Below are 15,032 nucleotides of genomic sequence, written 5' to 3'. Positions count from 1 at the left end.
TGAAAGTGCATTATAGAGTAACACATATAAAAAAAAACACATTTGTACAAAAACAGCAATACAAAAAATCCAGAACATGAAATGAACTGTCTGAAACAATAAATAACAATACCTAGTCTGGATAGAAACAATGAAAATGAAATTAAGGATAAGGCTTGTCTCGGGGGAATTTAGTCGATCTAAAAATTGGAAATAGCAATAGCTCATTGAACTGACATTGTAGAACGATTATTGTCCAGCACAGTATGGTAATTGGGTGGAAATAGCAAAATAGGAGAGACATGGCAATTATGGTAGCTATTTGGAAAGAGGACACAGTAATATGAATCATCTGAACTCTAGCCCTTACCCAGTATAATGACTTTCAATTATCAGAAAACACATTTTCTTGGTAACAATATAGGAACAAGGCCACAAACATATTATCCCTCGTTTCCATTCTATTATTCTATTACCATGTTAAAAGCCGTGCTATAAAGAACAACCGATCAGTTCAGGAGGGATCAACATCGCCTTATACACAATGATAACCAGGCTCTACGATTATCTCATCAGACACATGTGGGAGAATTACACAGTGAGATGGATCCACCTCTGCTGTATCATTTGTCAAACCTGGTATCAATGATGGACACTTTTCGTTCTCTGTCGAACTCATATTATTGGACTGTTCGACTAATTTCTCAAAGCCATGGTAGCCGTAGATCACTGGGAGAAGGTTTTGAGAGGGACTAGATGCCTCTCCGCATGGCTGATACGACATGTCCGTCTCCATATTATCGCAAACAGGCGGATTAATGAAATCGTGCAGCATGGGGCCGTCGATGGAATGGTACCCCGAATCACAGGTCCTCTGCACATGCACGTCATCAGTTGGGCTGTTGCTGATGTAAGTTTTATTGTCAAAGCCTATTGGTGTGGATGTCTTGTTGAATGGAGAAAGAATCCTGCTGCTATGTACGGGTTCTTCCGATGAGAAAGTGTCCTCAGCTGGAGTGAAAATCGGAAGGAAGTTCTTGAGGACCTCAAGTACACAGGTCTCCATGTCGGCAGGTTGTGTTTCGGCGTAGGCCAGCGAAGACGAGGCCATGCTGATGCCGCTGGTGTGCCCTGATCTGCCGCTGCCGTCTGACAGAGACTCCTTTGACCTGTGGGATGAGGAACACAAAAATGGAAAATAAAAGTTAAAACAGGACATTTATAGTATTCAGTCTGCTCTAAATTAAATGCAAATATTATATACTAGATAAGTTAATTACTAGAAACTTTCATTCACATCATGTAACTGAAAACAATGTGTGCACCTAATGAGAAGCAAATGAGTTTAGATATACAGTTGTGCCGTTTACATACCCTGGTGTTTTGGGGGTTTTGTTGATGTTTTTTGGTAATTTCTCAAAGAATATGAGTGAAAACACATAACTTTTTTCACTCATGGTCAGTGATGTTGTGAAGCCATTTATTGTGAAGAAAAAAAAACTCATTTCAAATCACCATGACAAAATAAAATACTAAAATGACCCTGTTGAAAAGTACACACCCCTAATGTACTGCCCCCTTTAGCATCAATGACAGCTTGGAGTCTTTTGTGGTGGTGAAGGTTCTGTTTATAATATAATGGTAAAGCGGCTCATTCTTCTTGGCAAAACGCCTCTAGTTCCTGTAAATTCCTGAGCTGTTTTGCATGTTTTGCAATACTGCACATTTGAGCTCTCCCCACAGTGGTTCAGCGATATAACAGCGAACAACCTCTATATTTCACAGTAAGTATGAGGCACTTTTCATCATAGGCCTTTCATCATAGGAGTTTCACCATAGTCCACATAGGCCTTGTTGACGACAAAAAAGTGCACCATACCTACTGTGAAACTTATCAGCACAACTGTACGTTGTCCAAAAAAAACTAATATATGTAAATGTTTCTGAAAGTGCCCTGAATTATTAATTAAGTACATAATGCAAACTCAGTTGGTAGATTGGTCGTCTTATAACCAAAATGTTGATTGATTGCTGATAGTCAGTGTTCACACAGCCGTTGATACAGATCCAAAGCATGATTATAATCATTAGTTAAAATGGTGTTTAATCAATAATAAACTACCATTACTACTAACTAACTACTATACAAATAAATATATACTTACAAAGTTAAGCTGTCTTTTGACACGAGAGGCTCGACACTTACAGATTGTACGCTCAGGAACTCAGGTTTCAGAATCTGCAGGAGCAATTGAAAATAATATTTACTGAATTATAATTAATAATAACAAATCAAGAAATGTTTATGTCAGCAATAATCTTACCACTTTCCCATTAGGTTTGAAATCCAGGAGTTTTGGCTTTTCGTCTTTGGCAGCTCTGTCCCACAACTTTCCTTTCACACTGACAAACCAACAAACATTGGCATTAGAATCTAGCAGCAAACAATGAGCCATAACCGTATAACCTTATATTCTATATAAATGTTTTTTTTTTAACTACTTACAGTAAAATAATACAATACACGTTATACTAAAAGTGGCTACATAGGCAGCAGGTTACATGCGTGGCTGTCTCAAAGATGGTGTGTGATCTTACTTGATGAAAGAAGCAAATGCCATACCACTGACGGCAATTGCGCCCACACTGAGGCATAGCATCACTGCAATGAGCCAACCATTTGAGGATGAAGCTGCAAAGACAAACATGAAAGAACATCGTCCCACTATCCACTATAGTAATGCCACAGTAATTCATTTTGTTTATTAATGATGTGATTTTACCTGTTGTGAATTCCACCTCGTTGCTGCTGTCACTTAAAACTCCATAACTTGTGTTGGTCTTCACACTGACCACATACGTTGTACTTGGCTCCAAATCCCGACCAAGAATTTCAAAACGGTTGCTGTCTTCAGTTACACTTGGCTTTACATTAGTAGAATGCTTAATAAAAGGACAACAAACAAAAATCATGAATTATCAAGGACATTTTTGTGAGCATCACGAACACAACCCCAGAGTTACTCTAAATCTTACCTTATTGTCATCCCCTTTTTTCTGGTAGGTCACAATGGCCAAGATGTCATCTCTGATGGATGGTTTTGCATTTGTTTTCCATTCTATTTGATAAATGTCACTTGATTTTGCAACTGGGTAAATAAATGGAGGAGGTGGTTTAACTGTACGGGGAAAAAGTATAATAGTTCAAATATCATGGCATGGACATGGAGTAATTTAAAGGCCCTATAACACATTTGTCTTGAGGCTTTATAATGCACTGCACTTAAAGGTGTTTTTCAGTAACACCTGGGCTTACAACGTACTTAATGACATAGGGCCTTATTTATAAACTTTTTTTTTTACTGTGGCTACTTGTTGTTACCCTACTAAATTGTTCAATGTGATCAATTAGAACTACTCACTGGTCTCAAATACGTCGATCCTTTGGGAGTGCACACTATGTCCATCCTTATATACGTTTGCCAGATACACATCCCCATTAATCAGGTCCAGCATCATTTCCGTGGAACAGCAACATCCTCTGACGCACGAGTCAAACGTGCACGTCTCTGTCTGGGATCTAGAGACACAATGTGTCAAAAATATTGCCCCAGTTTAATTGTATTGCTATCATTTAAAAAAACACAATCACAAAGCGTTTAACACAGGCTATTATACTCACTCCTTGGCGTTGTAAAGGGTCATATTCAGCCCCGTGCAATTGTGCGAGTCAGTGTAACAGGACATATTTTTGTCGTAGTTGTTGGTACAGTCGAGGCTAAATCCTGCTGGAAATCAGAGAGGGCGAGACATGAAACTTCTATTAAGTCTAAAATACACTGTTTCAAAGTGTAGCCCATTAAGACTTACCAGAGGTTTCAACAAGGATACTCCCCACAATGAGCAAAATAAAATAAGCCATGTCTTCAAACAGGGTGCAGCTTAAAAAGAAAAACACACACATTAAAATAGCAACCTTAAATAAGTATGGTGTAGTCAATATTCTTATAAGAAAAAGAGGAATCACTTTTACCTTTCAATCCATAGACTTCGCCTGTTGCCTGTATACAGTCTTTTCGTTTAGGTCCTTTCATGGGAATCTCTTCCTGATACGGAAAGCTTGTTGGGAAACATATTACGCCAGACTTTCCGTGGAAGGACGTCCCTCTCATTTCACCACATGCATGATTCCTGCATCACCAGGAGGGGGCGCCATATCTACAGTGATCCACTTACGCATCGGCGACTGCGCCAGGAGGACGCGGCTCTTCTATGTTTGAGGCAGCAGACGCTGAACAGATGGCACAAATGTGCAGCATCACCTTTGACTCTGCACCGCGGGTTTCAAAAGTCTGGATAGCTTTGAAGCGCCTCGATGAAAATGGTTTGTATGATTGTTGTGTTGTAGCCTCTAGACTCATTATTTGTTTATGTTTGTTTCTATCCACAACAGTAATGTTAATTTCTGTGTCCTTAGCAACAGGTCTTTAACGCACTGTGAGGATGTGAGCTCGTGCTGCTCCTTTGTGAACATTTTGTTTTCCTACCCTAAAAAAAAAAATCTCTTTTAAGCACATCACTTTGGGCTCTCTTCAACAGGTGCAATTGACAAACGGCTTTGCCTAGATGAGCCAGGCCCTTGGTTGCGCGCATTTGCTCATTGCTTTGTGATCCCTCCCCCTCCTCCCCTCTGTCTCTGGCAGATAACAGAATAGTTGCTCTACGAGAAGTGTTAATTCCCAACGGGGCTGGTGTGGCTGCTGTTGCTCAAGTAAGTTCCTAAGACAATGTAGAGGTGCTCATACCCACTACTTGTCAGTCTGCCCCAGGATAATCATGTCCCCCCCCCCCAAATGTATTATGTAACGTGTCATGTACATCAAAAAGCTCAAACATAAACAACTTTTTGTTTGATTACTATAAATTATTATCTGGATTAAAAAAAAGAAAAGCATGTTGCTAGGGCTGGGATGATCCGATATGTATCACGATACAGTAAATAATTATGATAAGTAATATGTTTACCTTAAAATGTGTCAACAAGGTTTAAAACCAAATACCATTTGACATTTCTTGAAGATGGAAAAGTGCATTAACACAAAATGTAACAAAGCTGTGTAACTGTAACTGGAAAATAAGGGAGGGCTGAATAAAAATACCTCCAAACACAATACTGAAAGCATTGCGATACTTGATAGATGCTTTGTAATGCAGCACAAGGTATTGCGATTCGAGCCGATATTTTGTCCCAGCCCTAATAAATACTCACTCTTAGCCCTATACCTCTTTTTTTTTTTTTTTTAAACAATGATGGAGGAAACCATGTTTGTGGTGGTCCAAACTCATTCCTAACGTTCATATTACATTTCAATATGTGTAGCATCCACATTGCAGGGTCTCTTTTCTGGGTCACGTTCACTAAAATGATAGAAAAATAGCCTGAAAGTTCATGAAATTGATACAAATAGTTTTAATATTAGATGCACAATGTTTTTTTCCCACAAATGTTTGACTTTACAGTATAGTGGTATAGTGCCTTTGACTATGGTCTTCAGTTGGGTCAATAACAGCTAGTATTTCTTTGCCTTATTTTCCAAGCTAAATCATAATGAACTTGTCTTTTCCAGATTTTCACAAGTACTTTCAAACTGACTTCACCAAACCTTATACTAAAGGTCAGAAATCACCGTGGCTTTTTGATTCCATTAAATGGCTCTGTTCCTGCAAACAACAAGCATAAGTAAGTCTTCGTAATTTGACATGGTCAGTTGATAAATACGATTTAATAAATATGTACATGCGCTGGTTTTCTAGGCCATATGTTCTCGAGGTGACCAACTTCTTTCAGCATGGTAGGCCTGCTTTGGCATTGGCATAGACTAAACTGACCTAGATAAACCATGCTGACATTTATGTGTATTCTGACAGTGGCTGTAATGGCCCGTACCATTCCCATGTCTGTGATCAACAAGAGCATGAAAACCAGGTTACTTACCATTGATAAGAGGGTAAGCAAGATGGTGCTTTGTGCAAATCAGTAATTAAGTCAAAAGTTAATCTATTTCTTATGCAGATTCAAAGACTGGAGGAATTACTACCTCAGATCAAGCTCAGGCACTATGAAAAACTGACCCAGGTATTAACAAATTACTCATATAAACTAATTATATTCATGTAAATACCGGCAAAAAGCTACTAAACTACAAATATTATCTTGTTTACAGGAGATAGAAAGTCTCACTCAAAAGTTGAACTTTCTTCACAAGAGAATGCAGGTAAGAAATTAATACACTTTTAGACATTATAATGTCTATTATTCATCAAAACAATATAAGCAAATTGTTATTTTGTTAAATTATTTGCTGATATATATGTGTGTGTTTTCCATTGCCTTTTAGATAGCAGAGTCTCACACCTGGAAGGGAATGCTGACCAAGGCTCCTTTATGGTGAAAATGATAATTAGGCCACATGTAGATCTATTGGCCATAGGATACAGTTTTCCTTTTATGAGCAAACATGCTGAAATGTTGAACTGTATGTATTGTAGGATTAATATCTGATTGCTTTGTTTCACTGTAACCATTTTTAAATTGTTTTTCCAGTTTGTATTGTATCATATAAGCTAAATAAGTCCAGTCCTCCGCTCTCTCCACTGGCTCCCGTTGGCGTTTAGGGTGGACTTTAAGGTCCTGATGTTTGTTTTCAAGGCCATCAATGGTCTGGCCCCAGCCTACCTTGCCAAATTAGTAACGGTCTAAGAACCAGCCAGAACTCTGCGCTCCTCTGAACACACCTCCCTGGTCACTCCCAAGTTCAAATACAAAAAGTTTGGAGGCCGGTCATTTACCGTGCAAGGCCCAAAGCTGTGGAACGCACTTCCGGTCCAGCTTCGAAACATCACAGGGCTGAGTGTTTTTAAATCACAGTTGAAGACACATTTTTTCAGGAAAGCCTTCGATACAAAGCCACCGACTCGACTGCTGTTTTTATGTGTTTTTGTATTTATTGTTGTCTACTATGATTCTTGTTTTTATCCTGGAAAGCGCTCTGGGCACCTTCTGGTTGTTGTTGGGCGCTATACAAATAAAATTTGATTGATTGATTGATTGACTGATAAGGGACAACAAAGTTGAGTAGAGTTTTCACCTTTCTTAGCCCATTTGTGATTGCTATGCCTAAACAATAACAGCTTACTATAGACTCCAGTGGTAAGTGGGGGACCCCTCGGGAGGTCGCGAGACCTTGGGTTGGGGTTCCCAGATGAGTTCAAGATTAAATAAAAATACAAAGGCTTCTCTTTTTCGAATATTTTGAGGGTTAAACAGCATATACTTTGTCCTTTCAAATATCCAAAATAAACAGTTTGAATACATATTAACCCCGATTTTAAAATGTTTTTTTTTTTCCGACCTTAAAGTAGCATGAGGAATAACTTTATGTAATGGGGGTCCCGATTTGTTTACGTGTCAATAGGTTGCAATCATGTGACATCACAACATTTGAGGTGGAGGGCACCTGACAGTTACTATGGTAACTGCGGTAACTGACAAAAAGCCTATTTTTATGTCTTTGTGTTTTGGCTCATATCTCGGTCATTACTGGAGGAATCCACATGAAACAAAAACTGTCACAAAGTTCATTTTCTCCTCTGTCAGCACATATTTCTCAGAAAAACGTCCAAAAGTGGTGACAATGTGCGAAAACATGAGTGTGATGTTGTCCTATAGAAAGTACTTTCAGACCTAAAAAATAACATCACAGGTTTATGAATCCGATCACGATCAAATACAGATGAGGAAAAACATTTTCGTTTTGGAGATATCTTATGACAGCATCACATTCTAAATCGTGAACCCGACCTATTTGTGGGGTCCCATATAATTCTATGGGTCCCACTCCCAGCCACAAAAGTTTGGGAACCCCTGAGAAACAGCCTGATTCATCCATACATCCTGGACGCACAACCGACTTGTATCGTTAGGGGGCAGTAATGAGCTCATAAACGAATCCTGGAAAAGGGAAGAAGAGGCTTCGTCCAATCAGAGGCCGAGGTTTTAGTAGGCGCTGGTTGGTTAAATTTCTTCTCCGATTTCTTCTAAACCAAAATAAAGTAACACGCGGCTTCGTTCTGCGCAACGTTAGTCGTTGGGGTATTTATATCACGATTATTTAAACAATAATGTTAATGTACTATTTCGGCCACTGCCTTTTCAATGCCTTTAAAAAGAGCTCTGGTGGAGTGCGCTGTGCTGGCCCTTCAAGACTCCTCTGTGTTTTATCCGTACTGTAAAGGCTGCTTTTCAAGAATAGACACTAATCCAGGAGATACGAGGTGGGCAAATCCCATAGACATGTTATTAATCCTAATCGGAAATTGAATGTCTGTTGTACCGTGCGTTATAAGTAGTGGCATGTATGTAAACTGTCTATCTCTACTCTTCCTTTTGTAACTTTATGGGTTCTCTTGCTGAAGGCTTACCTGCTCCAAGTGTGGATACAGCTGTGCCAAGAGCCTACTGGACTACAGATACCGTCTCTCCATGCGGGTGGCCCGAGGGAGTTGCATGTTTGGAGTGACAGTTTTTGGAAATTGCTTGAATCAATTTTTTGGCATTCGTGCAAGTGGCTTTCAAAGGTCAGAACTGAGGCTCATTCTGAAATACACTTTAACTTATCCCAGCTGCTGTTTTTATTGTATTCTATTTTCTTCTGTGTAGGTTGGTGGTAGACAAAAGTGGACCTTTAGAGTCATCTAAATCTACGTTGTTGATGAAAGCTGTTGAGGAGTGTTTCATTGGGAAACATTTCATCTTTGGCATCAAGGTGGATATCGCTGTGTCCACTGGTGTAGTTTTAGAGTCCATTCATAAATCTACATTTCATGTTTTGGTGTTTTTTTCCCCCCAGGTAACTGAAAATGATATTAAGCCATGGGTGGAAACAACTCAAGTCGATAGTCACATGGCTCAGCTTATTGCAACACAGATGATCCTTCCTCAAGCTGCTGGTCTTCGGGGCTGCACAGTTTTAAATTATTATGAGGCTGCTCTTCAAAGAGCTGCAGAACCCAAGCAATGCACTACAGATCCCAAAGAAACGGCAAAACTTAACGGAGAACCTCTGTGGCCCTTTCCACACAATTCACTAACTCCTGTATTTTCAAATGACACGCTTCATTCATCTGGCTTTCTGCCACTACCACTTTCAAGGTATATCATTTCAAATCTTATGAAAGTAGATGTTTTGGGATTAATTGAACTGAAATATAATCTTGTACTTGTGTTTATCATAGATCACAACAGCTGGACAGCTCTCTCAGCCCCACCCCGCCATGGCAGCAGACTCTTGGACTGATCACTTCATCAGCAGAGCAGGAAGAAAGCCGCAGGGATGACTATAAAAGTTTGTGTTTTAGTGAAAAGTGCAGGAGAAGCACCACTCCACTTGACACCTGGGCGGGACTCACTCCACCTATCCACAAAACGGCTGGATTACCGACCCTACAAGTAAATGATATATCCACATCGGCCATTACTAAATCTATTCTGACCACGTGTCCAGCTCAGGACGAATTTCCACTTTCCGAGAGTCTTACAGAGTTTTTGAAAGGTGGACACGAGGCGGACACAAATGATGATATTGATTTTATGACTGCTGCAATTAAAGCCAGTGACGATGCACAGTCTGAGGGCAGCTTCTTCAACTGTTCAGCAGATCTCTTCTCCAGCTCGCCATGTATGGATATGAATTCAGCGGGTTTCGCGCCGGTCCCAGCCTGTACAGGACATGCAAGTGCAGGCTTCCTTCATACTCAATCTTCAGTGGATTCATCTTCACTGCCTGCCAAACAGCCTTTGTCTGAAAATGACCAGAAACGGGCGAAATGCAATATGAGGGAGAGTTTTCGGCTCAGTGCAAAGTTTGATTTTATCCCCCCATCTCAATCAACGCCAGCTGAGAGAGTAGCTGTGCAAAAAGGAAAGTCCCCGCGGTCAGGTTTGCGAATCAAGCATGAAGGAAAATCTACCAAAGAAAACGTAAACAATGCAAACCAGACCAGACTCCACTGCTGCGCGACGCCCAGAAGCAGATACACGAAAACTCAATATGGTCTGCAGACAAAGAAACACTTCAGCGCACGCAGAGGAGTGTTAAACTCAGCCGTCGACAAACGCAGGTCAAGTGGTTTTGGAGATAAAGACACCGCACTAATTATTCCACCTACTCCTTTACCCGCTACAACGCTTTTCAAATACTATAAGGAACAGACTGTCAATGGTACAGAGTCTGACAGTAAATCATCTGAATGTGGTTTAGTAGTTGATGAAAGTGAATGTAGTAATGCAGATGAAGTATGTGACTGGTCGAGGGATTTATTTTCAGATTCAGTGTGACTTATTTTATGTGTGCAAAGTATATGCTGTTCCAAATGCTTCTACCCACTTGTGCCCAGATGCTTCGGCTTAGTCTTCCCATCTCAAGAATTTGGATCTCAGTCATGACCCTTCGCCTGTTAAAGCCTGTCCAAGTACTTGCTGCCCTCACACTAGACTCACACCTCGGACAGAAGGTACCAAGTGTTTGTGCTTAGGTGACAATTTCTGAGAATCTGAAGATAATCTATGTCAATGCACAATATGTGACAATATGTGATCAATGCATTGGTTAATGTTGCCAATAAACCACCACCAGAACTGACATATTAGTGTCCAAAGACATCCTCATGTACCTGGAATATGCCAAACGTTTGCTGTTGTGCAAAACCTGCAGCATGTGTAAAAGTTAATCAGTCATTTGTGCATTTTTTTAGTCAAACCACATTCTCTCATTTTCATATCACATTGAGGACCCTTATACTGTAATACATGCAGCTTTGAATGCTAACTTAGTTGCAACGTGTCCACACATAGCTACTATTAATGCTTTTTACCAGCTTCCTAGTCTTCATAAATGACCCCCATTGTGTGTTTTGGGGACATCTGTGCTAAAGTTCACACACAGTCGTCAATTCTCAATCTGCATGAAAGTGTATCATATTGGCTCATTCTTGCTGCTGGATATGTGTTGAGGACGTCCCCAATAGTTGTACACGGTGCCTGGTATGTGACTGGCCTGGAGCATGCGGGGCTTTCGGTGTCCATTTGAAGTTACTTGTACAGTATGTTTGTGGCTCCATTTGATAGTCTGTATGACTGAAATAATTTGGCTGGGGTCAGGATGCTATTTCAAAAGTGAGCTGATGCCAGTCTGTTAGGTGTGTGGCCAAGAGAGTCCCTCCTGGATAAGTGACCAAGACCAAAGCAATACGTGAGATATGGCACAAAGCACAGAGTGAATGGAAACAGTCAGCCACACTCATAGTACGTGTGGCACAGTGGTACCGTGTTGTTCATGTGATGTTATTTGCACTTTTAATTAACTGCATTGCTATGTGAATGAATAATGCATGGAGAAAAAATAATAATAAGTAATTATTACTAAGGGCTGTCCGTTCCCTGTATGACCGCAGCAGGAGCTTGGTTCACATTGCCAGCAGTAAGTCAGACCTGTTCCCGGTGCGTGTTGGTCTCCGCCAGGGCTGCCCTTTGTCACCGGTTCTGTTCATAACTTTTATGGACAGAATTTCTAGGCGCAGCCAGGGGCCGGAGGGTGTCCGGTTTGGGAGCCTCGGGATCTCATCTCTGCTGTTTGCGGATGATGTTGTTCTGATGGCCTCAACGAACCAGGACCTTCAGCGTGCTCTGGGGCGGTTTGCAGCCGAGTGTGTAGCGGCCGGGATGGGGATCAGCACCTCCAAATCCGAGGCCATGGTTCTCCACCGGAAAAAGGTGGCTTCCCCTCTACAGGTCGGTGGGGAGTCCTTACCTCAAGTGGAGGAGTTCAAGTATCTCGGGATCTTGTTCACGAGTGAGGGACGGATGGAGCGTGAGATCGACAGACGGATCGGTGCGGCGTCAGCAGTGATGCGGTCGCTGTATCGGTCTGTCGTGGTGAAGAGGGAGCTGAGTCGGAGGGCAAAGCTCTCGATTTACCGATCGATCTACGTTCCCACCCTCACCTATGGTCATGAGATTTGGGTAATGACCGAATGGACAAGATCGCGAATACAAGCGGCCGAAATGAGTTTCCTTCGCAGGGTGGCTGGGCGCACCCTCCGAGATCGGGTGAGGAGCTCAGTTACCCGGGAGGAGCTCGGAGTAGAGTCGCTGCTCCTTCACGTCGAAAGGAGCCAGCTGAGGTGGCTCGGGCATCTGTTCCGGATGCCTCCTGGTCGCCTCCCACGGGAGGTGTTCCAGGCATGTCCTAGTAGGACAAGGCCTCGTGGAAGACCCAGGACACGGTGGTGGTCTCCGAGCTGGCCTGGTGTCGCCTCGGGGTCCCCCCAGAACAGCTGGAGGAGGTGTGTGTGGACCGGGAAGTTTGGGCATCTCTGCTGAGACTGCTGGCCCCGGATAAAGCGGAAGAAAATGGATGGATGGATGGATAATTAGGTTGTGGTAAACGGGTGCATATATTTTCAAATGCTAGACTCCCATGTGCTTGAAGCAGAAAAATGACCTACTTTGCAGATCTGTGATGATACTGAAGCTTGACCTCAAGGCTCGGTATTGTTTTCAAAACAACATTTCCACATTAATAGGTAATTGTTCCTTGCACATTTATTTTTACACTAGAGAAATGATGTTACAAAGGTTTGTTAGTTGAGCCTTTGTTGAACACATTGTCAGAGATTTTCTCATATTGGCTCTTATTTTTAGTGAAGTCCTCAGATGTGCTTGGATACTGTTCGGACTTATTTTGAGCTGTACTCACAGCTCAAAATAAGCTACTATTAAGTTGTGTACTAAACCAGAGAGTATTTCCATTGTAGCAATGCCAATCCCATTTGGTCGCATGGCCTGTAATATTAGCTACGCCTGAGATGGAGGCGTGACAAGCACATGGTGTGGAAGGGTGGAGAAACCACCCTATATGGCACAGTCAACACATCGTCACGGGCATAGACTAGAACAGCAGCCAGAGAAGACTTCCCTCATACACCACTTTCTTTGTCTGGTTTCAACAAAATCCTTTATTAGTATTGCTAGGGATAGGACAAATGATTGTTTTGCAATATCGCAATACTTTTTGCTTCGCATCTTATGTACTTTTATGAAATATGTGAAGTTAAATTAATAAGTGAACAAATTAAATCATAAAATAAATTGAAGTTCAAAGGATAAACATAAAAATATATATATTATAAAGTTATTGTATTAAGCTTCCATTTTTTAACTTCCACTTAAAATGAGCAGATGCTTTTCCCCAAAGCTTTGTTTCTGGAAGCTTTTGATAAACTGAGAAGTGTAGTTTAGCTTAGTTTAGCTTTTAGTTGAAATTAAGGTCTGTTTATCTGCTGCTGTGTCTGGACACATTTTTATCTTGCGCTCCTTTATTTTTTCAGGAGCAGTTACATTTTGTTTGCACTTTTCAGTTTAAACTCTCTAAACACTTCAATACATGTCACATGGTATTTGGTTCATACCTTTTGGACACACAACTGTTTTTTATTTACACTTTTTAAGGTAAATATTTTTTCATAATTACTTTATCACAATACGTATCAGATCAGCCTTTGACTATTGTGATCCGTATCAGATCGTGACAAAAGTGTATCGTCCCAGCCCTGATTATTACGTCTCCTGTATCATTTATACTGACAATCTTACTGTATCTGTTCACTAAACCTTCTCTGCTCACAGCCTCTGAGACATTTGTACTGTGTCTATTTAATATTCAGTGTGTTTCATCACATTACAAACATAAGTTCTATTGACTGATCTATGCTCATCTGCTTTGGACTGGTTCATGCCAGTGGAGACGTGACATCATGAGTGCCCCCGTGAGCAGCTGTCCCTCCACGTCACAGTATGCTCCCAGTCTGAGCGTGTGATTGTTTTCCAAGTGATGCAGCATGACTACATCGAAGGCCAAGACTATAAAGTGCACATGTGGGTACAGCTCCCCATTCAAACACAGCCGGTGGGACCTGACAGTTATATTACAGGACACTAAGGCCACTTCTCCTACAACATGAAGGTAGGTCTTCATTTTATAATTTTTACTTCTGTTCTTTAAATGACATAGTATAGTAAGCATGTTTGTTAAGAGTTTTACAATGGACATTTTTACAGCACTAATATAGTAGGCTGCTAAATTGACTAATGTTGCTATTTTTACAGCAACAACTACTTCTACTACATCTACAACTATTTACAACTACGTTACTTCCTTTGTTGCATACTAATAAAACTACATGTTGTATAGCATATCTAGGCCTATATAAATCCTACATGAAGTATCTTACAGCTGAGAATGAAAGAAAAATAAAATTGGACTTGACATTTTGATTTGACAATCTGACTGTGCTAAACAGGTGGGACACACGGCTGAATATGAATATCCACATGTTGCTTTGATTATGGCCAAGCTTAACCACCAGAGAAAACAGGTTCACTTCTGTGACTGTGTCATTAGGAAGGGACAAGGACAGGTCTATCCTGTGCACAGGTAAGAGTGTGCCGTTTTTAATTTGTATAATTTAAATACTACTCATAATAATTTAAGAATGATATAATGTATTTTATTTGTGTGGTATTCATAGATGTTGTTTTCCCCAGGTGTATCTTGGCAGCCTCCAGTCCAGTTCTTGCTTCTATTCTATGTTCTAGTGGTGTCTTGGTGGAGCTGGAGACACCTTGTTTATCAGACTCCATCCTGGGACTTTTGTTGGATTACATCTACACAGGGACTTTACCACACCTGGACAGCAGCCAGTTTTCACACTTGCTTTCTGCTGCTCAATACCTGGAGATGGCCGAGTTACAGAATACTCTCAGGACTAGACCTGTGCATGCACTCGGATATTACAATACTTGTGATGTAGGCACAAAGCTCACTTTAATACCATCCAGGACGGATTACAATAAAAGTCCATCAGACTCTCTTCATCCTGGCTGCACCTCTGAGCCTGAGAATCCTCAAAAGGATTTCCACTGGAGACCTTTATCT

The 15,032-nt window shown here is 41.0% G+C and overlaps 4 protein-coding genes across 4 annotated transcripts in view; 2 read left to right on the top strand and 2 right to left on the bottom strand.

The window, feature by feature from the left end:
- The window catches only part of LOC306962704 (phosphatidate phosphatase LPIN1-like), a 113,669-nt gene that overhangs the window by 80,401 nt on the left and 18,236 nt on the right, over positions 1–15,032 (bottom strand). The window lies entirely within an intron of this gene.
- On the bottom strand, positions 286–4,112 carry LOC306962690 (uncharacterized protein). The gene is made up of 10 exons (XM_079555916.1): positions 4,013–4,112; positions 3,850–3,920; positions 3,662–3,767; positions 3,402–3,559; positions 3,016–3,158; positions 2,763–2,922; positions 2,578–2,671; positions 2,304–2,382; positions 2,145–2,218; positions 286–1,148 (listed from the first exon to the last, which is right to left on the bottom strand). Exons 2-10 carry the CDS (start codon positions 3,899–3,901, stop codon positions 515–517), a joined length of 1,500 nt encoding a protein of 499 aa, XP_079412042.1. The 5' UTR covers positions 3,902–3,920; positions 4,013–4,112; the 3' UTR covers positions 286–514.
- On the top strand, positions 4,130–6,544 carry LOC306962691 (uncharacterized protein). The gene is made up of 8 exons (XM_079555917.1): positions 4,130–4,363; positions 4,683–4,750; positions 5,607–5,719; positions 5,794–5,831; positions 5,908–5,987; positions 6,053–6,115; positions 6,204–6,254; positions 6,378–6,544. Exons 1-8 carry the CDS (start codon positions 4,252–4,254, stop codon positions 6,429–6,431), a joined length of 579 nt encoding a protein of 192 aa, XP_079412043.1. The 5' UTR covers positions 4,130–4,251; the 3' UTR covers positions 6,432–6,544.
- On the top strand, positions 7,985–10,698 carry ddias (DNA damage-induced apoptosis suppressor). The gene is made up of 5 exons (XM_079554583.1): positions 7,985–8,313; positions 8,455–8,616; positions 8,699–8,804; positions 8,889–9,190; positions 9,274–10,698. Exons 1-5 carry the CDS (start codon positions 8,195–8,197, stop codon positions 10,373–10,375), a joined length of 1,791 nt encoding a protein of 596 aa, XP_079410709.1. The 5' UTR covers positions 7,985–8,194; the 3' UTR covers positions 10,376–10,698.

Source organism: Gobius niger (genome assembly GCF_951799975.1).
Source record: "Gobius niger genome assembly, chromosome: 4".
Classification (NCBI taxonomy): Eukaryota; Metazoa; Chordata; class Actinopteri; order Gobiiformes; family Gobiidae; genus Gobius; species Gobius niger.
The sequence above is the reverse complement of the archived record's forward strand: the minus strand, read 5'-3'. Positions and strand labels throughout refer to the sequence as shown.